The sequence below is a fragment of the Rhipicephalus microplus genome, chromosome 9 (genome assembly GCF_043290135.1).
Source record: "Rhipicephalus microplus isolate Deutch F79 chromosome 9, USDA_Rmic, whole genome shotgun sequence".
Lineage (NCBI taxonomy): Eukaryota > Metazoa > Arthropoda > Arachnida > Ixodida > Ixodidae > Rhipicephalus > Rhipicephalus microplus.
Genome location: NC_134708.1, coordinates 5,077,390 through 5,103,389, shown reverse-complemented (window position 1 = coordinate 5,103,389; position 26,000 = coordinate 5,077,390). Strand labels below are relative to the sequence as shown.

Below are 26,000 nucleotides of genomic sequence, written 5' to 3'. Positions count from 1 at the left end.
TACCAACCAAAAAAAAAAAAAAATACGCGAGAAGTGCCGGCGTCGTTTGGCACAAATGCCGAGCACATTCCATTGTTAGATTTGGCTGACAAATTCGTGTAGCAAATGCGTCTGCTTAAGGCGTCTGTGCAAGTTTCCCTGGTGTGTGACAGCTGTGGGCGGAATATACATTCATCCTTGGATTGTAAACGACTACGGGTTCTACCAGTGGTATGGTGTGGTTCAGTTCTAGTTAGGGTTGAAGTGCGGTTTTAAGTTGTTCGATCCGCGCCTTCATTCTGAGCTACCTATTGAACCTGGTTAGAGCAATACCGTGGCTTTTTGTATAAGCAGTGCGTTAATGCACGAAAGTTCACCCATTTTGCTTTGGCCCGTCATGGGTCCTGGCTGTTTGTGTGCCGGTGCAGTATCGCTCCGACCGGGCGTTGGCGCGCGTCTCGGTTAGCGTGATCGGCTCGCGTTTTGCGCGCACGCTCCTGCAGCTGTGGCGGCGAGCGTCGGAAGCGAATCGAGGCCGGGCCCACGCTGTGTGCCGAGCAGTGTAGCGGAGGCGTCCCTGTACACGCAGAGGGGACGGGTGGTTGCGCAACCGCCGCCGAACAGGTTTTTTTTTTTTTCGCGGTCCCTGCATGACTGGCACCTCGAATCGGCGTCATATTTTGGCTGTGAGCATTTATGGACACGGGTGTCACGTTGCGTTTCACCTGCGTTGTCATATGACACACACACGAACACTGTTATCGAGGGAGTTAATGTGATGGCCAGTGCAGCAAGCTATCCTCCGCCATTTTGTTGCAGTTCAGCATCCTCGCCTTTGTTGCATAGAACCCCCCATTTTTCTTCAGTGCAGCCGTTAGCATATCTGGACCTATTCCGACTCCGATCATAAATGTGCACACTAGGAAGGCCCATCCGTACAAATATCCTTTATTTGTACGGACCTATCCGTACAAATAATGTAAACTGTCCAGCCACTTATAGTGAAAAGCTTTTAAAGTTAAAAATTAAGAACTATGAATTCGCCCGATCCGCTATTATAACAAAGTCCAGGGCCATGACCACGCATATTAGGGAGTTTTGGAATAGCGTACCGCGAAGCTTTGCGTTGCGGTCGCTGCCACTGCGCATTCGTCGTAACGTGAACTGCTGTTCGCGTTTGCGGTCCACTCGCGGAAAATTCCAAATAGCGTGCGGCCCGCGAAGGCCTTTTGCGGTGAGCGTGCGTTAGCGTTTGCGGGGCCAAACGGTATTCGCAAATTCGTATGACGCCCGTACAGAAACGCTACGCCCGCAACACCAGCTAACCTTGCGGTACGCTATTCGAAAACTTTCTATTTTTTTTTTACGATAATGACGGTACTATTACAAAAAAAAAAAAATGTTCTTCCCCATTCTAATCCCGGAGAGCAGAATAGCAAAGGCAGGGCGCACCGCGTTGACACTTGACTTTTTGATCTCATGGGTGCCCCCCTAACTTTGTCTCCCTTTCGTGTGTTTGCTTTCTCTGGGAATCCAGTTGGTTCCTGCCTACGTGTCCTGCCCATGTACTACATTTTTTCTTCTTGATTTCAACTATATATTCAGCGTGATGTAGTCTCGTAACAATATCATTAACACCGGTTTGTTCCCTCACCCATTCTGCTCTCTTCTTGTCGCCATCGCTCGCTGCGTCGTCGTCAATTTAAGATGAACCCTCTTTGTAAGCCTCCAGGTTTCTGCTCCGTATACGTAGGTACCAGCGTGATGCTGCTGTTATGTAGTACCTCCCTCTTGAGGGTTAGTGATAGATTACCATTCACGATTTGAGAACAGGTGCAGTTTTTTTTATTAAAAGATAGTCACTAAACGTGACTTGAGAGTATGTTTATTCGTATAACTAACGGTTTCGAGCTTCACGACGGGGTCCACCCCACTTCCTTCCCCTCGAAACGCGGCTCCTGTCAAAGCGAAGTCGGGTCGACAATGTTTCAGGCGAGGCGGATGAGATACCGCGACGTCAGGCAAAGAAGACGCGCCGCTGTTGACGTTTGGCGGGACCCATCCGAAGTTTGTTCCGCATATCGCTTCGCTACCGGCACTGTGCCAGAACAGGCTCCGTGCTCGCGATCTCTTCCGTTGCTGGGCTTGTCATGGCCTCTTCGGAAGTGATTTCGCTTCGAGCGCGCATGCTCAGCCCTCTAGGTTAATTTTGCTTTAAAGAGAAACTCATTTTTTCGCGTTATACTCTTTCGTTAAACCAGCTGCGCAATTCCTGCCGTGCTTGCAACGCCATAACGTGCAGGCGGCGCGCGGACTTGCTGGGACGTTGTAATTCTATCGGCGTCTTTTAGGACTTGCATAATTCATTTTATGTATGTAAGGTTTACATTGCTTTCCCAGGAGCCGAACTTAGCATAGTTGTTATTGGAAATTTTCACGCAGCTCGCTTGGCCAAAGCTAACGACAACAACAAAAAAAGCTTGACATCCGTGACGTCGCATTGACATGAACATGCTGGAATTCCGGTGCCAAATTTTAAAAGCCGTGATTTTTATTTATTTTCTAGGGGTGATAATTATTCTATGAACGCAATATTAAGGAAAGTGTAATTGGCAAATGGTAACTTCTCAGTCTTGAAGTAATTTTACTTGAGTTACGTATACCCTTCAAGTGCAGCCTGAGTCAAAAGTTCGTAGACCGCTAGGTTTGAAAACTTTGAATTCCCCAGCAATGTGTGATTGCATTCTGTCGAACTACAACGGGACACGTTTGAGCTTCTTGTAGTGGACCAGAAATCAAAATGTAAGGCATTATCTATTGCGAAGCAGCGAGAATATTCAGCTTTTTTTTTCGTGTTGCGTGGCCCCTAAACTTCTGACCCTCACTTCATGTACTTAGTGCAGTCGTGCTCTTCTGTGGGTGCTCACGCGCAGTCCCATTGCATTACGCATAGAGGGTGTTTTTTATGGCCGAGATGCGCCAGGCACATCCGCTCCCCCCCCCCCTTTTTTTTTGCATGTTTTGCTCGACCAAACTGCGAGGCACAACTTTGCTACAACAGCGTCACCCTTTAACAGCTCGTCCACGCTTTTCCTGGTCCGTCCACGCGCCCAGTAGTGACTTCTCCGAACGAAACAGTGTTCCTTTATTGATGCAGGATAAAAGCAGACTTAAGTTTGGCTTTAAAATCACCGCGGAAGATGTCACGGGTTTTAAACCCGTGACATCATCATTTGAATTTTCCGTAGTAGTTATTTTCCTCGGGAGACTTCGGATGTTACGTCTATAGTGCGCTCAGAGGACGATGTATACGAAACTTTTGCTGGCCACGGACTACGCAAGACGTAGTAGACGCCGTCAAAATGTGACGGTGAGGGGAGCGGGAACTTCAAAGTGGCTTCATCACATCCATTGACTTGCCAGCGTTTTCCCGCTGACTGTGCATCTTCTCGCGGCAAGCATGGCGTTTTTGGGCATCCTGAAATCTTGCGGTGGTCTCGACCGCTGATTGACAATCCCATGTACCTACCCTGTAAAGTAGACGGGGTGGATGACCGCCGCTGTAGCCGCGTCAAACGCGTTATTCGAAGGTCGCGGGTTCGTTTCCTGCGATTGGCAAATTATGTACGTCCTCTTTTCTTCCTTCACATTGACAATAAAGTTACTAACATCCCTTATGCTTTCCTTTGTATATATCTGTTAGTTCTCATTAATACACGTTGAGGGACATTTGTTCGGAACAATTACAATCGTGCTAAACTAGTAAAGTTAGTGAGTGAAATGCTTTTTTTTTTCGCTGCATAAGCTAACACTTTACCTGTTCCATGGTGAGGTGACAGAGATTCGGCCTCACTTTCGGGACGTCATTAAAGAAAATACCTTCTCGAATGTTGTAACGCGCTGTGGTAGGCATACGCGCGTGTCCTTGCGGCACCATAAAGCGTCGACGGGGATGGCAGCCTGATCGAGGCGTAGATGGCGTTCTCTGGACTGCGTAGGCGTTGCTCGTGCGAGTCCCACGATTTTCTTCGGCTCCCATTTTTGGATTAGAATTGCGACACGCCCCTTTTGGCCGGGCGTGCAGCCTTGATTGAGACCCCCTCTTCTCGTTGAACGGCGCTGCAGATACGTGCGCAGCGAGTCGAAGCGACCTACTGCGGACGCAATCATCACCTTGTTGGGTTGCGATAAGCGCGCTCTCTAATATTTACCGAGCGAACAAAGATTAAGAAGAAAGGAACGTTGCTTATCGCTCCACAAGTTTTTGGCTGATTGTTTGCGGTTGCCCGCGCGCAGTCATCCATTCGCCTAAATCGGGGTGTCTTATCCATAATATTGAATGAACAAAGGCTTTTTCGAAACTTTCATCAAGTGCCTTCAAAACAAAACCTTCAACAAACGAGCTCTTTAATGCTATCGCTTTAATACTTTCGAACATCGGGAATAATGGTGTGCAGTTGAAACCGCTGTCGCCATGCATGTCGGTTCTTTCTAGCGTCCACTGTAACCCCGTGCGAAAACGCAAAATCGCGACTCGGACCCGTAGCCGTGTGATAGCGTGCGGGCCAAGGCCGATCGTGCGCGTCGCCCCACGCACCTGCCGCGGTGGTCACGCCCGGGACGTCCCCCCCAAGGCCAGCCGACGGGGTGGTCAGCGTTGAATATCCATCCACTGCGTACAGCGACGATGTTATTCGAGGGAAAAAAAAGAAGTCTTCCTAAAAAAATCATAAAAAAGTAGAAGGCAAAAGCAGTCTCCATGGCTTCCGGGGTTATGCCAGCAGCGGCTCTTTGGCGCTCGAAGCGAACAATTGAAAAGAGGAGGGAGCGTCCGAAAGCGCTCCCTTTGTGTATCTAGCCACCGTATACCTTTTGTGTGCGAGCGATTGCGCGTCGTCGAATGGCGCCCCCGGAAGCTGCAGCAATGTCGGCGCGCCGAACGGTTTCGACACTACGGACGCGCTTTGCCGCTAACTGGCTCCCCTGTCCTTGCTTTCTTTGTCGCTTTTGTTTTCCGTGTTTCCGCAGGAACGTGGCCCGACCCTCATTACGCGAGGCTTTTGCTGCGCGAATGCGGAGACATGTTTCGCAAATCGCCCGCTGGCCGTGATTATTTACTTTGCTTCGTTAATACGCAGGTTCTATTTTATTTGTTTCTGCGAAAATTTCGTGAACCCAATTTCTTTCGCAAATGACGGCTGTTTTAAATGTCCCGTCCGTGGTCGACTGGCGCTAAATATGAGCGCATTCGATTCATGTCTGTGACGTTTTTTACGAAATATTTCGCGACAACGATGGTGGGTCGAGTGACATGTATAGAAACAAAAAGGAAATTTGAATGGCTCGTTTTTTTTTTTTTTTGATGCAACATTAATGTGAACTGACAGACAATAAATGCTTAGTGAGAGCATCGAACGCGTGACACGTTATTCGAGGGTCGCAATTCGGGTCCCCGCCAACGGCAAGCAACGGAAGTTCGTCCACTTAGTAGTAGTAGTAGTAGTAGTAGTAATTTATTTTATTTCTTGAAAGGCAAGAAAAAGGATACAGAAGCAAAAGGCGTTTCATACGCCTGACAAAGGCCTCTGCACCTGTAGTTCGTCACAGATGCACTTTTTTTTTTTTTTTTTTTTGCAGATACTTCATTTACTTTACATCACAATAACTTTATACAAATAACGTCCCCTGTACTTTTCTTGGCTTTCTTGTCTGTCACCTCCAGTTAATACAGAAAAAGTTCTGTGACGTACAAGTGTAATATTTCTGGCTATATTTTCGCATATTAGCGCTGTAAGGCTGGCATCGGACGTTCACATTGACCACCGTATATGTGCAGGCCATTGCGACTGCCTCCAGATGCCGGCAACGACTTTATCTGTGAACGCGTGTGACACGTTTTTGTTAAGCAAATACAAAGCTTCGCTATCAGAGAAATATCGGTATGGTATGTAAATGACATTTTGTGGTCGTTATCAGGTGTATTTTAGTGAAGGAAACGATGAAAGTGGCTCTAATGTGAACTGACCGTGCGTCACGTTGAGGCCGCCTCACTGCTCTGCAACCCGCGCGGTTCGAAGTGCTCGTTGGTAGCTCGGTTTAGCATAAGCGAGAAGCACCCGGGGAGACTAACTGACGTTTATTTACGGCTAAATGAGAGCGATACTGTTTGGCGCCGCTATCTAACCAGCTCCACCTAGCACAGAATAAAATGTCATCTAACAACGGTATTTGAAGGGATGCCTTTTTAAAGGGTATTACGCTCGCCGCACGCGCATAAAATTTGCTGTCCGTGCTGTGTTCGAAATCCGCACGGCAACTTCGATGCTTGGAGACCTCCTTTCTGCACGCCGAAACATAATATGATGACGCGTACGAACGGATCTTCGAAATGGCGCGGCGACGGTGTTGTCCTCTTGCGGATCAACGGTCAGTGCATACCCTTCCGTGGGACCCGCTCTTTTCACGGTGATACGCCGCAGTAGTGCCGCATCTACCACCGGCGGATTCAGAAACAAAACACGATTCGTGACGTCACTGGTGATGCAAGCAAATAGAGCGAAAGGGTACGAACAGTGGGGATGAAGGTTGCCGCGAAATCTCGCCTTTTCTACTTCGCATGCAAACGGAATGTGCCCATGCATGCTCTTGCACGCATCCTCTGGCCGTTCAGGTAACGCTGCCATTTGTTAAATTTAGTTAACCATTTTCTAAATGTTGTTCTCATGCTACGAAGTGGACAAACGAAAGCTGACCGATTTCTCAGTAAAACAGAACTCGATAACCACTAGTAAATTTAGTCTTTCTATTAAAGATTCCTACTAATAAAGAAATCGGCAAATCCCACGTACCTTGGGAATCTGCGTTATACGTAGCATGTGGAGGGAAATAACGGTGTTGTGATTTTTTTTTATTGAGCGACAAGTCACGAAATGACGCTTAAGATATGTATAAATGTTGCACGCACAGACATATGTCGAAGAGTTGCAGATGCTTATATAACCAGTTATTTGCATACGCGCAACGATGGCAATAGGAACATGTGTATTAGCAAGCAACACCAGAAGCGATAAGGATGGTAGCCCTGGGCACTGCTCCATTAATCAACATCAGTGTATCGCCCGACGTGAAGGCTGTATCATAGTACATATGTAATGTTTATGAAATTGCGTACCCAGCACTGCAACCGCAATGGACGTTTCACGAACATTAGGGTCTATATGAAGAGTAGTTCCGAGACTTGACAGGACTCTGTCGTAGAATGCTCAATTGCCACGCGTAATGCTTGGGTTCGATTACTACTGACACCCTGACATTTATTTTTTTGCATTCGTCGGGTCAACGCTGCCGATGTAAGGTTTTGTCTTAACGCTCTCGCGTTAAAAATGCCAAGTGTCAATCAACTGTGGAACATACCGCATACCAGTGGTACATACATGCCCACAGGTATCGGGAAGTGTTTGACGATGTACGCGACGGGATTAGGGCATTATTCATGTCTCGACCAGCGAGACATTCGTCAAACCAGCTTACGCTCCCATGCTAATTTTGGTTCATGCCAAGGGGTGATCACGAGATCTGTATAGATAGATAGGCAGACAGACAGGCGCAGGGGTGGAAGTGCTGCACCATTTGCGCCGCCAATCTGACTTTCTGCTGGCGCCTAAACGGCAATACGCGCGTGCAATGCCAAATTTAGTCGAGTTTTGTCATCGACCGAGCAACACGCGTGGGCTACACAAAGGATGCAACCGCGTCCATATCAAATTAGTTCGGTCGCGTCGTATTTCGGTTCATGCATGGATCTCAAGGTGGCGTTTGTGTGCACACCTCATTATGCGACACTATATATGTTTTAGCAGCAAAGCTGTTAGCCAAACCATACAAAAAATAAAAATCAGTTTCCCCGACGAAGTCATCATTGCAATAGCAAGAATTTGTAATGGTAATGCACGTGCTCTTTTCTATTTTCGCCACCACACCATTACGCGTGTAAAGCTGCCTTGTGCAAACCGCACCCGAATGACTGGGAATAATCTAGATAATCTTAAAAACTTTCCGATGAGATTACGCGCACAACGCGTACATCAAAGTTTGTTCTGGAACTTACGCAGCCGCTAGCGATAGCGCACCTTCGATGGCACATGTATAAATGCCGACGCACTTTGCTGCTTGGCCGACGCATTCTGCTGCTTGGCAGATTATCTATGGCTGACGCTCTGGTTTGCTGCTATCAGTCTACAGCGTGTATTGCTTGTAGCAATCTTAGAACCTTCCGATGAGATCACACACACAACGCGCACATTAGAGTTTGTTTTGAAACTACGCGCAGCCGCTAGCGATAACGCGGGAATCTTCGATGGCACGTGTATAAATGCCGACGCACTTGGCAGATTATCGACGGCTGACGCTCTGGTTTGCTACTACCAGTCTACAGCTTGCATTGCTTGTAGAGTGAAGCTTTGTTTTCCGAGCACAGTTTCGCCCAAATGAGGTGCAATCATGAAAACAGCGGCTGCTGCCTTCAACCTCAAAACCCAGTGACAATACGACGACTGAAAGCTAACGCTTTTGGATCCGACATCGCGGCACTCTACAAAGCGCTGGTGTAAGAAAAGAAGTATGGCTGCTCCAGGGAAAAATGCTCTTATCGCACAATCTCTTCCCGCTAAAAGCGCAACGCGTAGAACGGTTCGCGAACCGTGCGCTGACGCTTGCCGATATCGCGTGCGCCGGCTTATTGCAACCACGCCCTTAGACTCAAAGTTCACTGTTGCATGCTGCTAGAGTGACTCCCCCCCCCCCCCCTTCCCAGCGTTTTTTTTTTTTCATGCTCGTTCAAGACTGGCAATGTGTCTCACCTCTGCTTGAGCATTGGACAGCAGACCTAACACGCGGTGAGATAGTATCGCGTGCGCCCTCCGAGCGACGGAGATCGGCCGCGTCGTTTGATTTTAGCAGCGCTCACCCCCCGTATTTAGCAGCGCTCACCCCCCTGCTAGCGCGATTTCGTATAAGAAATCCAAGTACTTGTGCTTGCCCGTTGTCACTATAGGAAACATTGAAAACCTTTGCGGAACAGGAAATCTCTTGGTTAACGAGCCGCAGAACGAAAATTGTGACGTCCCGATTTAGCCGTCTTCCGTTCGCCACGTCAAGCATATTTCCCGTATTCATAGTTTGCACGCTAACCCATCGCGATCTCGCATGTGGTACCGCTCGACAAGCAGCAAGGGGGCGTGGACGAAAGCGCTCCTCATTCCCGCCCGATTCAAAACATGAGTTCTCTACAGATCAATCAAAATTCTTTATTCGTAAAAAAACTGGTGAAAGACAATAATTGCTTACGTCCACGTTTTCACTTCGTTCATACAGATCTTAGGATGCCCGGCAACCGCTACGAGTGCATATGTGGTTTTGGGACGTTCAACCCCACATATCACATGTTGCCTGAAACCGAAACTAACGCAGGATTTCCGGGGCCTGTGGCAACCTCGTGGCCTGTCGCGAGACTGTCACTTCGCTTCATCAACGGCGAACCGCCGCTAAATCGTGCGTGACCTCCGTGGCACACATGGTATCGCAGACGGCGAAGCCTGCAATTACCGTTACTTCGCATACGCAACGTACAAACAAGCCGATCTTCGCTTTGCATACGTCCTATCGGGGGTACACAAAGGCCATTCGAGGGGGGGGGGGGGGGGGGGGAGACGACTACTACACCGTGAAACAAATGCAAATTTGCCGAACACGAGCGCATTCGCTCCGCGGTCTTTCTTGCACGAGGAGACCGCGGCGGTGGTTGGGAGCCTTGTTTTCTTCCCGTTACAAAGACCGCGTCCTTTCCTCCAGGCCGCGTCTTCTTTTCTCGCTCGCTGTTCTGTACGCGCTCGGCCCTGCCTCGAAGGAGCTTTTATTGCGTGTTCGTGAAACAGCGCGCTGAGCGCTGCACTACTGCCACGGACGCCGCCGCACAGCGACCCACTTGAGATAGCCGCGGAAGGAAATTGCGCGTGCACGACGATCACGCGGATAACGCCAAGCACGGCAAACATGTGGAAAACGCGAAACCTTGTTCATTGTCGTTTCTAATAAGTTCGCGTAGTTTGTCCGTGGACCGTAACGCTGGCTGTTATGCTCGTAGGCGTGCGCGCATGGGGAAAAAGGTGTGGTGGCCTCCCAGTCATGTAGAGGCGGTGGCCAATTCTTAGCACGCATTGATCTTGTCGGACCTTTCACGTCATTTTTCAATGCGCGAGGCTACGGCCACGCGCTTTCTTTTCTTTTATTAATTGCGACGACCCCTCATGCGCTGCATTCAAAAGTTTACGTCCCGTTCCTCCTTTACCCGGAAAGCCGGGAACCAGTGACTGACCTTCGTAAAAAGTACGTCATCACGTCATTTTTCATCTTGAGAGCGAAGCTCATTTTATTTCGGACATGACCAGAGGTTGGCGGGGGGTACTTCGATGGAACGTGCCCCCATCCGCTGCGCATGGTTATACCCGTAGCGATGCCTTGTACAAGATTGCGAGCAGGCGCGCATTCTCGGAGGCCTTCCCTGTACTAATATTAATGTATTCAGTCTCTTGTTGAAATAATCATTATCTTTGGGTAAACTTTACTTGAGAAGTTAAGTAAGGCACATAAATCACTGAAATATTAGCTTTCCCTGCCTTTATCATCTTTTGATTATCGTCTGCATCATTATTTGCATTGCCATGCATTGCATATATTTTTACAGTAACCAGAAAAAATGTAAACAAAAAAAATTGCAACGATAACTTAAACACACAAACATGAGAAAGCCACACTGCCTGTTTGAAGTCCAGAAAGCTCTTTGCTTGCACTGACGAGAAAGACATTGCATTTGAGTCTGAGAGCATGCAGTGTGAAATTGTTGTCGTGATGCAGGCCTGCCCTCTACAACAGAGTACTGTTCTGTTTGCCTTAGATTTTGTTCTCTTCCTTTAAAGCACCACCAACAAATCTTATTGACTCACATTCAGTAGCCATGTTCATCCTAATGCTTTTCCGGTGCTTGGTGAAGCACTTCCCTCGCTCACTAATGACAGTGGGAAAAAAAAGGCACATTGTGTTCACATATTGTCCGCAGGAACGTGTGTGGCTAATATACTTAAACATACAGTAGTTTATAAATCTTCCTAAGTTAGGAAGAACATTGCGGCAGGCTGGCCAGCAGCACCTGAGAGCGGGCCAGGAGGCGAGTCGTTTGTCGGTACTTGGGCAAAAAGTGAAAAATCTGTGGAGTTTAGCTTTGCTCCTTGTCGTCATGCATCACGTTGCCGACCAACACCACTCATACCATAAATGAAATTGTCATGCTTTACGGCAAAGTACATAAGTTATTTGTGGCTGTACACTCTTCAATAATTTACAATCTTTTTTTTTTTTTTCACAAGCCCTCAAGCAGCTTACAAAGTTAAAAACAAAATACAACTGCTTCGCTATATTTATGTATAGATGGCGCAGTGTTACATTTGGAAGAGCCATAAAATGTCTAAAAGATGCACATATCGGTAATTTTACAATAAGCACAGTCATATTTTTTGAACAAGTTGTCTTTGTTTCTACGTAAGCATTACTTGTCACAGCATTGAAATTCTTTACAATACAGCATTTAAAATTAATAATAAAAGTGCACTTTTCATATTTGTACTTCACTAACTGTCAATCAACTGTAACATGGTTTCTAAAGTAAAGCATGTTGATGGACTAGTTGATGCATGTTACAAAAAATTAGACGACGTGAACCACTGGATAAGAATAGGGTAAAAATTGTCAGCGAGCGTGGTTTCTAAAGTACAGAGAAGTGCGTTTCACACATCATTACGACATTGTGATGTCAAGCATGTATCTTGCTATTATGATTTGACGCGTCAAACCGTAACATTATAGAACATTTGTGAACCGTCGGACAAAAATGTTATGCTTATTATTTACCAAATACACTGTCAGTATCCCTGAAAAGGGTAATTCTCTCTATTTTCAGGTACGTAGTGTTTTCCAGAGTTGACAAAATATCTTGCAATGCCACCTCCAGACTAAAATACAAAAAAGTTTTTTTATTGCTCAAAATATCTGTCAATGGAAAGACCATTGTAATAAATTATGGACATGGGCTTGGTCACAATTTACCACCAGGACATTTTCTCGTGAAGCATGACAATTTTTTTGTTCCTTCAACGTTGCCTGATGCTTCCCATGCAGGGAAGCAGGCCCAATTGTTTTTTTTTTTTTTTAGGAAAGGGGGGGGGGGGAAGGGCTCCTCCTTGATCTTAAGTTGGGGCCGGGCAGGAAGATATACTTGAGTTTTATTTTATGCCTTGTATGCCATGGTGAAAAACAGTACCAGTGGGGAGGGGGGATGAAGGTAACTTGCTGCTTGCACTGGCAGGTTATCTGTTCGTCCACTTTTTTTTCTTCACATTTCATTACAGTGACTACTAACGGCTTTCTCTATACTTTCTTTGTTATCATTGTTTGCATTAATATTGTGTCTAACAAAAAAAACTAGCCCCTAAATTTTTACTTCACAGCTTTATTATGCTTCATTATACATCTAGCACATTTTCACGAGTATGTTGAATAGTGCCCTAATTAATGCTTCTTCATTGCAGATTTATTTGGTAAGGATTAAATCTTGCATGTATTTCCTTTTTCTTTTTCAGTCTGCACATCGTTATATTAGGCCACCAAACATACAAGAATTTTTTTGAGCTTTTGACGTGCTTGTGGAATCACATACATGAGCCATCATTAGAGTATTATCAGCTATCACCCAGGCAGATGAATTTAAACTCATTTAACAGTTATTTTCCCTCATGCTAATAATCCGAAGAATCAGCCTTGTTTCTTGTTCATTTATGGAACTGCTTTCATATGTGATCAGGAGGCAGTATTAGTGCACTGGCGCAGAATTGCATGTGCATGCTCATTAAAGCCTTTGTTTCTATGCAATTCTGTGCTTGCAGACCAGGTGCACCCTTTGTCTTCTTCCCTAGCCGTTATCCTCTGGTACATTCTATTCACATATTTTTTTTTTTTTTGCAAGAGCACAAGATGCTCATCACACAAAAACAAAGGAGTTAGTTTCGTGCATAAAGTCTACTGAAAACCGGAGGATCTGTTCATATATCAATTTTTGTGAGTGTGGAAGGTGACTCCAAGGAGGCAAAAGTTGACTTGCGGTAGCCCCAGGTATGACCACAGCAAGGGAGTCTCATATAATGTACACATGGAAGTATGATGGATTTATTTAAGCAATAGGTACATAGATTGGGCAGGAAGAAAGGGGGAGCTGTGTATATGTTGCCTGCAAGTGATCAGAAATTTCACAGTGACATGCTTTTGTATGTGAACCATCATCTGTTTGTCATCTATAGATTCCTCCCCCCCCCCCCCCCGGCTTTTTTTTTTTTTTTGCTTGTGAAAGAGGGCTAAAAGACTGGTAAAAAAAAAGAGAAGCTACTTCCGACCCATCTCTTGTTTGTATCAATTACACTGAATGTTAAATAATGTATTCTCTTTGTCTGCAGATCTCGGACATCACATTCACTCAGAACAACGAGAACCTAACTGCCAAGGATGCTCTCCTTCGTTGGGCTCAGCGAACTACTGACCGGTATCCAGGCGTCAAGGTGCGGGACTTCACCACCAGCTGGCGTGATGGACTGGCCTTCAATGCAATCATTCACCGAAATCGGTAAGGCTTGTTATTACCTCTTGGTATGCCTGTGATAGGGCTGCAAATTCAAAAGTCGTTCTTTTAAACCTTCTATCATTCAAATATATATTCCCAGATGCTAGATAGTGCAACTTAATTTGTGTGCACCTGTCTTGGGGGTCATTGTGACTAATGTATTTCTTGCCAACATAAGCAGCTAGTCACTCTCACAGTTGCCCTGCTACTTCTGCTGAAGTTAATAGCTTTTGATATTTAATGCACTTGAGGCAGTGTATGTGTTAAATCTGTTATGTAGCCGCACGTGTGACACATGATATCATTGTCATGAAGCAACATGTCTAGCATGTGGAAAACAATTATTTGTATTGTTGCTGCGTGACAATATCTGCAAATATTTTTCTTTTTACACTTACGATTCTTGTTTGAGTGGGCGTTAAGGCAGTCGAACTCTAAAAGCCGTGATACATCGTTACTGTTTTTATCACTGCCTTTAAGGGTCATGTGGCCTGCCTTCTTTTATGCTTGGGTGAAGTATTTGCATTTTCACAAATTGTGGTGACCATTTTTATGCAGACCCGACCTCGTGGACTTTCGTTCGTGCCGGACACGAACAGTCCGCGAGAACCTTGAGGTGGCCTTCTCAGTGGCCGAGCGAGAGCTTGGTGTTACGAGGCTGCTCGACCCCGAAGGTGAGCTTTTTGTTTGCTCTTCCACCTGCTTTTTGATTTGTCAACAATTGCGGGCTCACCAGCTTCACAAGTTTAGAATACACATTATATTCTACTGAAGCATTGCTTTCCAAACTGATCGCTAAAGTTGGATGACCCTTTTGGTTTTGAAGGACTGCTTCACAAAGCTCTGTGTTCTCGTCCCTGGAAGAAGCATGCAAAATATGTGCAAGTGGCTCATTCAATACCTATACTTGTTTGATTGAAACATAATAACAAATAAGGGAAGTTGGTGGATGTTCATTGTGGAATAACTAACAGTGCAGTAGTTGAGCTATAATACAGACAGTGTTTCAGAATAAGGACAATGTTTCTTCAGTGTTTTTAATTAGAATACGGACAGACTGACTTTTCTTTTCCTTCTTTTCTTTACTGTCCACATTCTAACTGAGTTTCGCTGTTAACTATTCCGTATGGTTTGATTGGTAGAGCAGGAAATAAAAGCTAGAATGTTGTGCATATTTGGTGTGAAATGCACACCTGGTAAGGAAGAAGATATGTTGTGGCAGTCAAAAAAAGGCAAAGAAAGGGGTCTTGTGGATCGGTTGTGTTCTTGTGGGACCAAACAAAGGCTACTTACCCAGCCCTTTGTGCATACACGTGGGGCACTTACCATAGCAGTGTCAAATGGGAGGTATGAAAGGAACACAAGTTAGTTCGGGCAGAGAAAGTAACTGCGGGAACGAATCCTTGGCGCTGTTACTTTCTTTGCTCTAATTATGAACCAACTAGCCCTCATAAAGGTGTTACTGACTCAAGTTAATTCACTGCGATACAGATGTGGACACGCCTCAGCCCGACGAAAAGTCGCTCATCACGTATATCTCCTCGCTGTACGACGTGTTCCCTGAGCCAGCGAGCCACCACCCATTTGCGGAAGATGAGAAGCTGCGCAAAGCGGAAGAGTACAGGGACCTCTCCAGCAGTTTGCACACGTGGCTGCGCCAGAGTACGACACTGTTACAGAGCCGCAGCTTCCCACCCACTCTCTCTGAGGTGAAGCAGCTGCAGACAGATAATGCGCGCTTCCGCCAAGAGGAAGTGCCTCCACGGCTGCAGGACAAGCAGCGCCTAAACAAGCTGTGGCGCGATGAAGTGCACTCCCTGGTGCGGGAGCAGCGGCTGCACGTGGACGCGGAGCTCACGCCAGACAACCTCGAGGTGTCCTGGCAGCGCATGCTGACAGCACATGCTGAACGGGAGCGTGCTCTAAAGGATGAAGCGGCACGGCTGGAGAAACTACAAAGACTCGCTGAAAAGGTATGGTATCAACGCCTAATGTGGACCTTTTAAAGGGACACTAAGAAGGAAAACAATTTTTATGTTATTAGTAAATACCCTTTCACTATTGCAAAGTCTTAGTACTCGCTGCAAGAAGTCTCTTAGTAAGCAAGAAAAATATGCAAAAAGAATATGTGGGCGGCGACTTGAAATTCTGGCACCAAACGCCCTGAAGTCATAAATTTTGACTGTGTTTACTAAGGCACGTATTCCTATTAGGCAAAAATGAAGCACAATGTCTACTTATTGGGCCATAGACTTCACATACCAAGTTTCGGGAAATTTCGTCAAGCCAGTGCTGGCCAAATACGACAAATACACTTTGAAATTCATGACGGGACGCACACAGATTTCGGCACAAAACTTAAGATCTGTACTTTGCCCTCAATTTTCTCCTCTAGTAATGAACCTATGATGGTATGATTAACAATTTTAGAGTTATCAGAAAACACTGTTTCATTTTAGTGTCCCTTTAATGTGTAGTTTTATTTGTGTGATGTCTTCCGGTAAGGAAGCTTAGCGTCACAGCTTGGGCCTACGTTTCGTACATCCAGGAGTATAAAATAAGAGGCACACAATTCCTCTTACCTTCCATAGGCATATGCAGAACACCTAATGCGATGTGCGTGTTCCTTCATAAACCTTACCTCATTGCACTTTAACATTAGTGATTGATGTTAGCTTTATAGTTGATAGTTGGAAAGTTGCTGTTGTTTCAAGAATGGGGTGATTGAAGTAATATATCCATAAATTAGAGTGGAGGTTTGCTTTAGTATTGTCACTGTCAAGAGTATGGATGATACGACTATTTAAAATTGCGAGAGTTACGTCTTTTCCACAAATAAAGTTTTGTTGTTGTTCTTTTTCCTAGGGACATGTGACAGTGTGCAATGTTCACATTTTTCAACAGCGTCGATGCCTGCCTACCTTGGTGCAGCGAATAAGATTATTGTTCCTGCTCTGACAGGTCCATCGTGAAGCCAAGAACTGTGATGCCCGCCTAGACGATGTGGAGCGGCGCATATCGGACGAGGAGCCACGGCTTGGGCGGTTGCACCCGGCCGACGCCAAGCGCGTCTGTGACCAGGTGGACCGTGACTTGCGCCATATTGAGGACACCCTCAAGGCTCTTTTTCGAGACGTGCAACTGCTCTTTGATGGCCGATACCACCGGGCTTCGGAGCTGCACAAGCTGTGAGTTTCTTTCTAAATGGCAACTTTTCAGGTGAAAGCTTTCACATAGGGGCGTAAGGGCTTGTGCAGATTATCATCCCAGTCCTTTCATCTGCTGCTTAAAGGGGCCGTGACACGATCACCCAACAGTTTGTGGTTTTCAGCGCAAACTGGAAAACTAGAAGTAGAGGGTGTACAGAAGTGAAAAGGCGGTTGTAAAAGAATATTTCAATGCAAATATTCGAGCGACTGCCATTTCGTCATGGCGCGTGCAATGTCACGTGCAGCAAGGAGTAGTGCTGTTGTCTTCTACCAAGCTTTCAATGAAAAAAGATATTTCATGTACAGTGGTGAATTTTACATTATTATTCTGGGTCAGTCACTACTGACTGAGTAGTGTTTCTGCACTTGCCGTCTCATGTTTTAGGAGAGGCACTACCTACCAATGATGGTTCTTAGGAGTTACAACAACTTTCTTTTGTCAAGCTGAAGATGTGTCACGGTGCCCTACATTCGTCTTCCTAACTGCTTTGCTGAAAACGCCTAAAAATGCTACGTTCTGTTCCTTCCTCATGTGTAGAGGGTCCATCCTATGTATGGCTGATGCAGAAGCCTAGCTAATGTTTCAGTCGCACATAGTCGTACCATGCCCGATTAACATCCCCTATCCGTAGCTTAAGTCATCCCAGCCACACGGGTTCGGGCGAATGAGGCAATAGGCTACGTCAACTACAACACTTTATTATATACTTTAGCAATATAACACATAAATGTCGCGAGGAGATACTACAGAAAACAAGGGTAGACGCTTACTCCTTGGTCGTTGTAGTCCTTGGTTTGCAGGGGCTTGTGGGTTCGACCTCCTTCTTCCTAGGCCACTGTCAGAAAGCGTCCGGTTGTCAGCTTTCTGACACTGGTCTAGGAAGAAAGCTTTCGGTTTTGTCGGTTTTCTTTACTGTCGTGGTTTCCCTCTCCCTGACGAGGGTTTGTTCCTTGGCTGAGGGAGTGAAACCTGTTCCGTGTGCCGGGAAAGGGGGATCACGAGCGCCAGCTGCAGGGGGGTTCCATCCCTTCGCAAGAGGCTTTATTAGGTCCGTTTGATTCACCCTCACCAATCTGAACCAGTTCACTACTGTGCAGGCGTTGTTTAGAAATTTTGCAGCACGAGTTCGGTGGTGCAGGCACAGCATGACACTTGAAACGAATGGCGATGTGCCGACAAGGTGCATGCCTTATTTCTGTTCGCTTCACCGTTCAGCTAACACTGGCCGATGGCAAATTGCACGTGCGGACAGTTTATGAGGTGCAAGCACCTTGGCAAAACACACCGCGTTAGTAGAGGCGAGTACGGTGCCTATACCTAAGTGCTGCATCGTCTGCTCAGCTGCATGCGCGGCTGCACTAAGCCGCCACAGTCGGCATAGGAGGTGCAGGAAAATCGTGAACCAGTGCTGCACCTCTTCTGCACCTTTCGAAATGGATGGCAGGGTTCAGAGGTTGTCAATGCTGCACCACTGAAACGAATGGCAAAATTCAGCACTTCGTGAACTGGTTCACGTGGTTTAGGCGAATCGAACGGACCTATTAACTTTCGAAGTGACAGTCATGTCCCCGCAACTAGGCTGTCGTGCTGCTGTAAAACGGAAAGAGAGGCTGGGCGCACGTGCTCCCCCGCACATCAATCCTTGACAAATCACCTTTGTATATAATTAAAGTAGATGATTGCGCCAGTTGGTGATACTTGATGGAAGTATTCTGCACGGTAGCAAACACAAACGGGAAAAAGACAAGAGCATACTGTCAACTGAAGGTTTATTTATCACGCACTGCATTTATGTATGACAAACAGGAAAATCTTTCTTTCTTCTTTCTTTTATGTTTGTGATGTATAAACAAACCTCCAGGTGATAGTCTGCACTTGTGTTTTCTACTGTGCAGTATACTTAGGTCACCTTTTTAGGTATTGGCGATTGCTTCATTGGTTGGTTAATTAAAGGGAAGGGCATATTCTTGGTAAATGAGGGCACATGCTGAAGGGTTGTGCCAATAATTTTATTACCTCCACACAAACTTGTTTTGTGAGTTAGTTCATTACAAAAGCATACATTATGGTTCCTACCGATCTGCGTGTCTAAGGAGTGAACAGCAGGAGGTGCGACTTCCTGAGGCCTAATTATCGGCTTTTGTGCTGTGTTCAGGGTGCAGAAGTTGCACCAACGCTGGTCTGACCTCCGGCTGGCCTACCAACAGCGGCTGCTGGCGCCACTCTCGAGCAAGCAGTACAAGCTGGAGGAGCGCAAGGTGACCAAGCAGCGGCAGGTGATCTCCGAGAGCCGACTGGTAGAGACCCACGAGTACCTCAAGTTCCTCCAGAGTTGCCTCGACTGGGTGCAGGAGAAACTGCGACAGCTTGAGACTGTCGAGTGGGGCTGTGAGGTGCCCGCGGTGCAGGTGGCCCTAGAACGTCACCAGGCCGATCACCGGCTCATTGACCAATTCCAGAAAAACGTGGACATGTGCATCTCAAGGCAGGGACACTTTGAAGAAGGCAGCGAGGAGCGTGCGCAGTACCAGAAGCAGCTGGCGCAGCTGGAGCGCGGCTTTTCCGAGTTGCTGGTGCTGTCCAACAAACGGCTCAGTGACCTTGATTCACTGCTCGAGTTCGCCCAGTCTGCTGCGGCTGAAATGCGCTGGCTGCAAGTGAGTTTTTTTTTTTTTTTCATGTTCTGTTTTTGCTGAACCACCTGGGCATAAAGAAGGAGCAACCTCCATGCTAAGGGAGCAACACTTCAGTCAAAAAACACTCTCAAGCCCTTCACTTGCCATGTATGTGCTTCAGTACATGGAAAGTTCACACTTTTTCCTAGCCATGCTGTCGCTGTTACGATTCGACCAAAGTACTTCCTTTTTCATTTGCGACCTTGCAGTCTATGGTGTCGTGTAGTGGCTACGGATGAAACTACTAACCTACACAGGCTTACGCATATGAGCACGTTATTTGGTGTTGGCAGATAGGCTATATCTCTATTTTATATCACAATTTCCTCCTAAATTTTCATAATTTTCTTTGGTTTTTGAAAGATTACCTTCCAATATAACAATCGTGAATGCACAAACCTCCTTTTAAATTTTTCTTCTTATGTAGCTTGCATTTTAAGCAGATTGCTTTAAGTTTGTTAAAATCGCGAGTCATCGTTTGCATTGTGTATGTCTTTATTTAATTAGTAGTGTTGTTGTGTGGGTGCCAAAATGTTCAGTTTATTCGTTGTTTCCTTTGCTCTTTTTTGTCGCGAGTTGTGGCTAGCATAGATTGCCTGCTGCTGTGGAGCAGTGGATGCGGTGCTTGGCTGTTGACTTGAAAGTCGCGGGCTCGATCCTGGCTATGGTGGTTGCATTTGAGGGAGGCAAAATGGCAGAGGCCTGTGTATTGTGCAATGTTGGTACAGGTTAAGGAACACCAGATGCTTGAAATTTCCAGAGCCCTCCACTGCGGTATTCCACATAATCATATCTTGGTTATGGGACATGGAACGCCAGATATCATCATTATTTATTGTTATTGTTTTTATTGTTATGATAGATTGGATAAGCTGTCGTTAACGGTACATGAATCTGGGGCACCTGCAGGAGCGGCAGCAGCCAGAAGTCATGCGTGACTGGAGCAGTCCGACGCTCAACCTGGTTGATCTGGAGCAGCATCAGGGAACCCTGACAGCCGAAGTCGAGGCACGTGAATCTGCCTTCAACGCAACATTGGACCTGGGGTCGTCCCTTGTGCGCCAGCAGCACCCAGCCGCGCGTGCCATTGAGGCTCAGCTTAGCGCACTGCAGGCACAGTGGGCTTGGCTGCTCGAGCTGCTGCGTGCCCTGGAGGCCCACCTGCGACATGCCGCGCACTACCACCAGGTACGTCAGCGCGCTTGAATCCACGCCTCCCACTCAGGCGCACTAAGGGGTTAAAGGGCCAGTCAACAGGCTCCGACTTCTTTTTTACACCCGCCAAAGAAGCTCAGCAACTCGAAGGGTAGACCGTGGTGATCACGTTTTTCGACTATTATAGCGCCACACAGAGCCTGCATTTTGAAAAGCAATTCCTGCAGTCCTTCGTATGCCTGACCAGTCCTTCTTTCACGCCCAGTGACTCAGCCGCGACTTGACCTAGCGCTCAGCTCATCGATTGGTCTAAACCAGCCAGGACGATGGGCGACGCTTTCCCCTCCCTGTGAGAGAGAAGATTTGAAACCAGCTGGAGCCAATGTTCTAACCCATGTAACTTCCTTAATACAGTCCCTATTTGTGAAATTTTTGCAGCAGAATGTTCACAAAGCAAAAGTGAACATATCTTTCATAACAATTTTTTTTTAAACCGTAAGGTTGTTTACTGACCCGAAAAATTTGCCACGTTTAACGCGCCGGGTGTCTAAAAAAGACACTGTTTTATTCACCAAATGTTGACAGTTTATCATGCGCCTACTAACATGGCTGCTACATCCACCGTCTTTTGGTAGATGAGGCTTCACTTTTGAGCAATAATTTACGCACGAGGAATTTTTCAATACCTCTTTGGTCGCTCCATGCTCTTCAATACTTGTGCCTACACTTTGAGGGGCAAAAATACGTGCTTCTGTAGAGATTGAACAGATGGCACAAACAGGATACTTGCATTAAATCAAGTCGGCTTAGCCTATACATGAAAATTTTTGAACGCACAGCAGAAAAACATACTGATATGAGAAGGACAGCAAAACAGTTCAAGGATATTGCCTTGTTAGCACCAGTGGGCTTGTTTAGTACCCTTAATTTACTTGTTCCCATCTCTTCATCTTTGTAGTTATCTGATTAAAATAAGTTGACTGAATCGCTATCACAGCTTCAAATATTTCCATCCTTGCAGTTTTGTGGAACGTTGTGGTATGTTTTCTTAGGATTAAGAGGAACTAGTAACAACCTTGAGTGGAGTCGTAATGCTGAAGAATTCGCCATGTGCGAGATGTAGTAGGGTTCAGACAAGTGGCATACAGTGGAACCCCGTTTATACGTTTTTCAGCAGACCGGGCAGGAAAAATGTAATAGCCGAGAAAACGCACGAGGTAGGAAAGCTCCGAAAATGAATGAGAGCACAGGTGCTTTGACTACAAACAATTTATTTCGGTAAGGTGAGCCTAAGATTTAAAATATTCTAAGATAGTTGACTGCTGCTTCTTTTGCTCAGTGGTAAGCACCATGTGTTTCTCAATAATCCGGAAGGCCGCATTGCTTTCAGCGTCGCTTTGTTGTGCGACGTACCTGCGAAGGTAGTTCAGGGCCGCGACGACTTCTCCAAAGTTGGGATCGGCAGACTCCACAGACGACACATCGAAATCGTGTGCCTCATGCTCGTCGTCATCATTGATGACCCTGTCTTCAGTTGCGATCGAGTTTGCAATGATCTTTGCGATTCTCCGGCACTCCGGCCATTTTGTAAGCGATGCCGTGCCTCTTGTGCAAACGGTCGATCCAGCCATTTTCACGCCGCGAAATCAATGACGCCCAGTCTGTCAGCTATTTCCATCGCCTTCTCGCATAAAATGCTGCCGTCGAAGTTGATAGCGGCAGCGCGAGCTTGCTTGAACCAGGTGAGAAGAGCCTCACAAGCTTCCCGTGCTTGGCGCCATGTGCTTGCTTGGCTTTCGTACCAAAGAAAGTGGCATTCCCTTCAATCTCGCCACACTTCGAAACTATGCTCTTGAGCGTTGACGGTGGCAGTTCAAGGTTTTTGGCAACGTAGACACTTTTTTGCGCTGGTGTCTTGCAAATTGCTTTAAGTACGCCCAGCTTTTCCTCAAGAGAAAGCACTTTTCGCTTACGTGACGCCATTAAGGCTTGACAAAGATTGCGTTGACGAGTTCAATGGTAACAGGCTTAACGCACACAACAGCGTCTGAAGACGGGTCATAACGTGCGGTGTGCAGCGGTCGGACTGTCACGCACTTGCGGCGTTTTGTAGTGAAATTTTTGTTGCAAGCACAGTGATGATGGTGATAGCACTTTTCACACATGGCCATCTATGGGCGGCCTCTCTAACTCGCCGGCGGCTTCTTGCAGCCTGTTCCATAGCCAAGCCAGGCCAAGACGGTGAAACGTCAAATCAAAATGACTGTGCCCGGGCAAGTTTAGTGAACTATATCATAACGCATCATGCAGGAAGGTTCTCACAGTTGCGACGCAACAGTGGGGTTCGCAATACATAGAATTGTATGAGAGCAATGCCGGGACCGATGAAATACAACGTAACAGCCGAGAAAACGCAGCAGTGAGGTACATAGCAGCAGGGTTCCACTGTATTGTGTTTTGTACCACTTTCGTTTCCTTTTACCTTCTCAATCGTAATATTGTAAGCAATGTAAGAAATCATACTTTGCAGTTTAAATAGGCAAACAGTTTCCTCCGTCCTTTTCATGGTTTTGCTATCTGTTTGCTTCATCTGTTCCTATGCAGTTCTTCAAGGAGGCTCGTGAGTGCGAGCAGTGGATGCAGCGCGGAGAAGAACGACTCAACACGACTTTCAGCCGACCCAGCTTTTCGCTGGAAGAGGGTGAACGGTTGCTGCAGCAGATGCAGGAGCTGCGCGAGGACTTGGCACGCTACGCGGGCATCGTCAACGCGTTGCTCGAGCGTTCTCGCCAGGTGCTGCCCCTCAAGCAGCGCCGCGCACCTTTGCCCCGTCCTCTACGAGTCACCGCTGTGTGCAGCTACAGCCAGCTGAATGTGAGTGAGCAGCTATGTACCCTTTTCACAATTCATAAATGCGCTTCTCTGTCGTGCTTTAAGCGTTACGTGGTCCTAGTTGTGTGTGCAAGAGAGTCTACTTTCCACTTCATTGCGTGTAAGCAAACCCTGCTTGAATAGCTTATTTGCAGTAAGTAACTAGCGGCCATTATTGGTTCAATCTGCTTAGAAGAAAAGCTAAGTTTACAATTTTGAAGTGCTTGGGACGTTAAACCCCACATATCAATCAATCAACAATTTTGAAGTGGGTCTACACTTAAACCTCGTTATCACGAACCTGGTTATATCGAAATATCGGTTATAATGAAGTAAATAAAAATAGTCGTGCAATAGCTTTAGTGTTAAAAACAAATCTTTATAACGAATTTTTAGATGGAACGAACTTATTTTTGTGCAAGATGCAACTTTGTTATAATGAGGTTTGAGTGTATACATCTTTGGAGGCACCCAGAGCTGTGCTGGGGCAGTTTGTGTTTTTGATAGGCCGGAGCGAATATTCGAGCACTTTGAATATTCGAATCAATACTGCAGTACTCAAATTTCCTATGATTTGAATTTAAATTAGGGGGAATTTCCAAGTAATCAAAACAAGAGATGGTTGTATATAATAATCTGCATGTGGACTTTTTGTAAAGTTGTTTTCACAGCAGTGAATGGGTGCTATACAGTAAAAAGACCTATTCAAGGGATATCTACACTTTTGCTAAGCTTCGTTTCAAGGTTTAATAAACATAATACTATTACGTTGATTCGTCATTTTTAATTTTTAAAATAAAACTGTACAAGTAGTAAAATTTTGGGTGTGAAGCTATTTAGAATATTTATTGAACACTTCTCAAATAAAATATTGTTCAGATACCTCGAAGTGAAATTCTGCAGAAAAAAAGTTGAGGAGGCTTCCTAAATACTCCTATTAGTAGCATATTCTTAGTGATTTTTTTTTTCAAGGTTGATGAAGCACTGGCACAGCAGTGTTTCTTAGTTGTATCAAGAATGAAGCAATGCAAAGGGCGAATTGTATTTATGTACAGGCGCGGTGCGGCCACTATTCAAAGGAACACTTGCACAGAGAGCGTGCATACATTTCATTTTCTTGCATAAAAACAAGGGCTTAGATTCGCCCAAGGCTACTTGTGGTTGACAGCTCAGACTCTTTCCGACAAACTTGTAAATCGTACGTTCAATGTTTCCCTATCCACTTGCAGTTTTGGGGCCAGCAATAAGAACGGTGCTCATTCGAGTGTTTCGCTCAAGAGTGAACGCATTTTTACATGATTAATTTCAAACAAGCTAATATTGAAAACACTTTACGCATGAAAGGCAAAGATGCTGTTGTCTCCTCCTCTTCCAGCTTTTATGGAAGCCCAACTGATGTGGCGAACACGGGTGTGCTTTCTTTTTCGGGGTTACAAATCCGCCTTGTAGACATTAATATGCAAAACATCTGAAATTTCAGATGCCGAAAATTTTCGCCGCCTGATTTTTCAGCAGACTTCCTCCCTAGTTTCAGGACCAAAACAGCATTAATTGAGCCACCGCCTCTGTCTCATCTATCATCTCGAAGCTTGAACCAGCGTTTTTTTAAGTCGATACATCTGTGACCGCTGCAAAATTTGAAAGGCAGCTTCGCCGCAATACTATAATGTATGGGGTGAAGTGTATTGAAAATTTGAAGAGGCTGCTGGAACTTGGATGTTCACTGTGTTTATCTTCGGGAAGTTTAAATAGTTTGAATATCGAAATTCCATTGTGAATCGAATAGAATAGCACACTGTTGGAAAAATATTCAAAATTTTGAATATTTGTGTACCCCTATTTTAAAAATCTTGTTATACCAGCTTATATGCTCTAAGTATGGCAGGTAAATTTTAAAACTTGACATGTTTTGTAGGTTGTCACTTGCATTCTACCGAAAGTCAAATCCTGCAACTATTCAAAGTTGCTTCCACTTTGAACCTAAAAGAATCATATCTGCAGATTCCTTGTTTTAAATAAAATAAAATATTTTGCAGTTCAGTTTGGTCATGACAAATATGCCCATTCTTCCTTGTAAAGTATTGCCTCGGAAGCAGGAACTGAACCAAAGCCTGAAGTGGTATTCTTGGGGCTGTGCCTGAATTATAACTCCACATGAATTGAACGACAAAAGTAATATGAGGTCTCAGATCTGAATGAAGGAATTGAAACTTCTGGTTTTTTACTGTTGCGGAGACTACCGTATTTCGCAATAAGCACATGGAAGAATTTCACTTCTGCAAAAAGTTGCCCACAGTTGCGCGAGCATGTAACCTGTGTGCGGCCTAGCAATTTGCTGTCTTGATTTAGACGAAGCAGTTCATCATACAGTCTAACCTTGTTACAACAAT

The 26,000-nt window shown here is 45.8% G+C and overlaps 1 protein-coding gene across 13 annotated transcripts in view; it reads left to right on the top strand.

Annotated features, from left to right (window-relative positions):
* The window catches only part of shot (dystonin-like protein short stop), a 710,700-nt gene that overhangs the window by 122,556 nt on the left and 562,144 nt on the right, over window positions 1-26,000 (top strand). For all 13 annotated transcript variants that reach the window (XM_075874376.1, XM_075874375.1, XM_075874379.1 and 10 more), the window contains 7 exons: window positions 13,536-13,702; window positions 14,258-14,373; window positions 15,191-15,672; window positions 16,661-16,887; window positions 19,065-19,566; window positions 20,494-20,772; window positions 23,344-23,613. In XM_075874376.1, coding sequence (XP_075730491.1) covers window positions 13,536-13,702; window positions 14,258-14,373; window positions 15,191-15,672; window positions 16,661-16,887; window positions 19,065-19,566; window positions 20,494-20,772; window positions 23,344-23,613 — 2,043 coding nt within the window. The remainder of the gene's footprint in view (window positions 1-13,535; window positions 13,703-14,257; window positions 14,374-15,190; window positions 15,673-16,660; window positions 16,888-19,064; window positions 19,567-20,493; window positions 20,773-23,343; window positions 23,614-26,000) is intronic.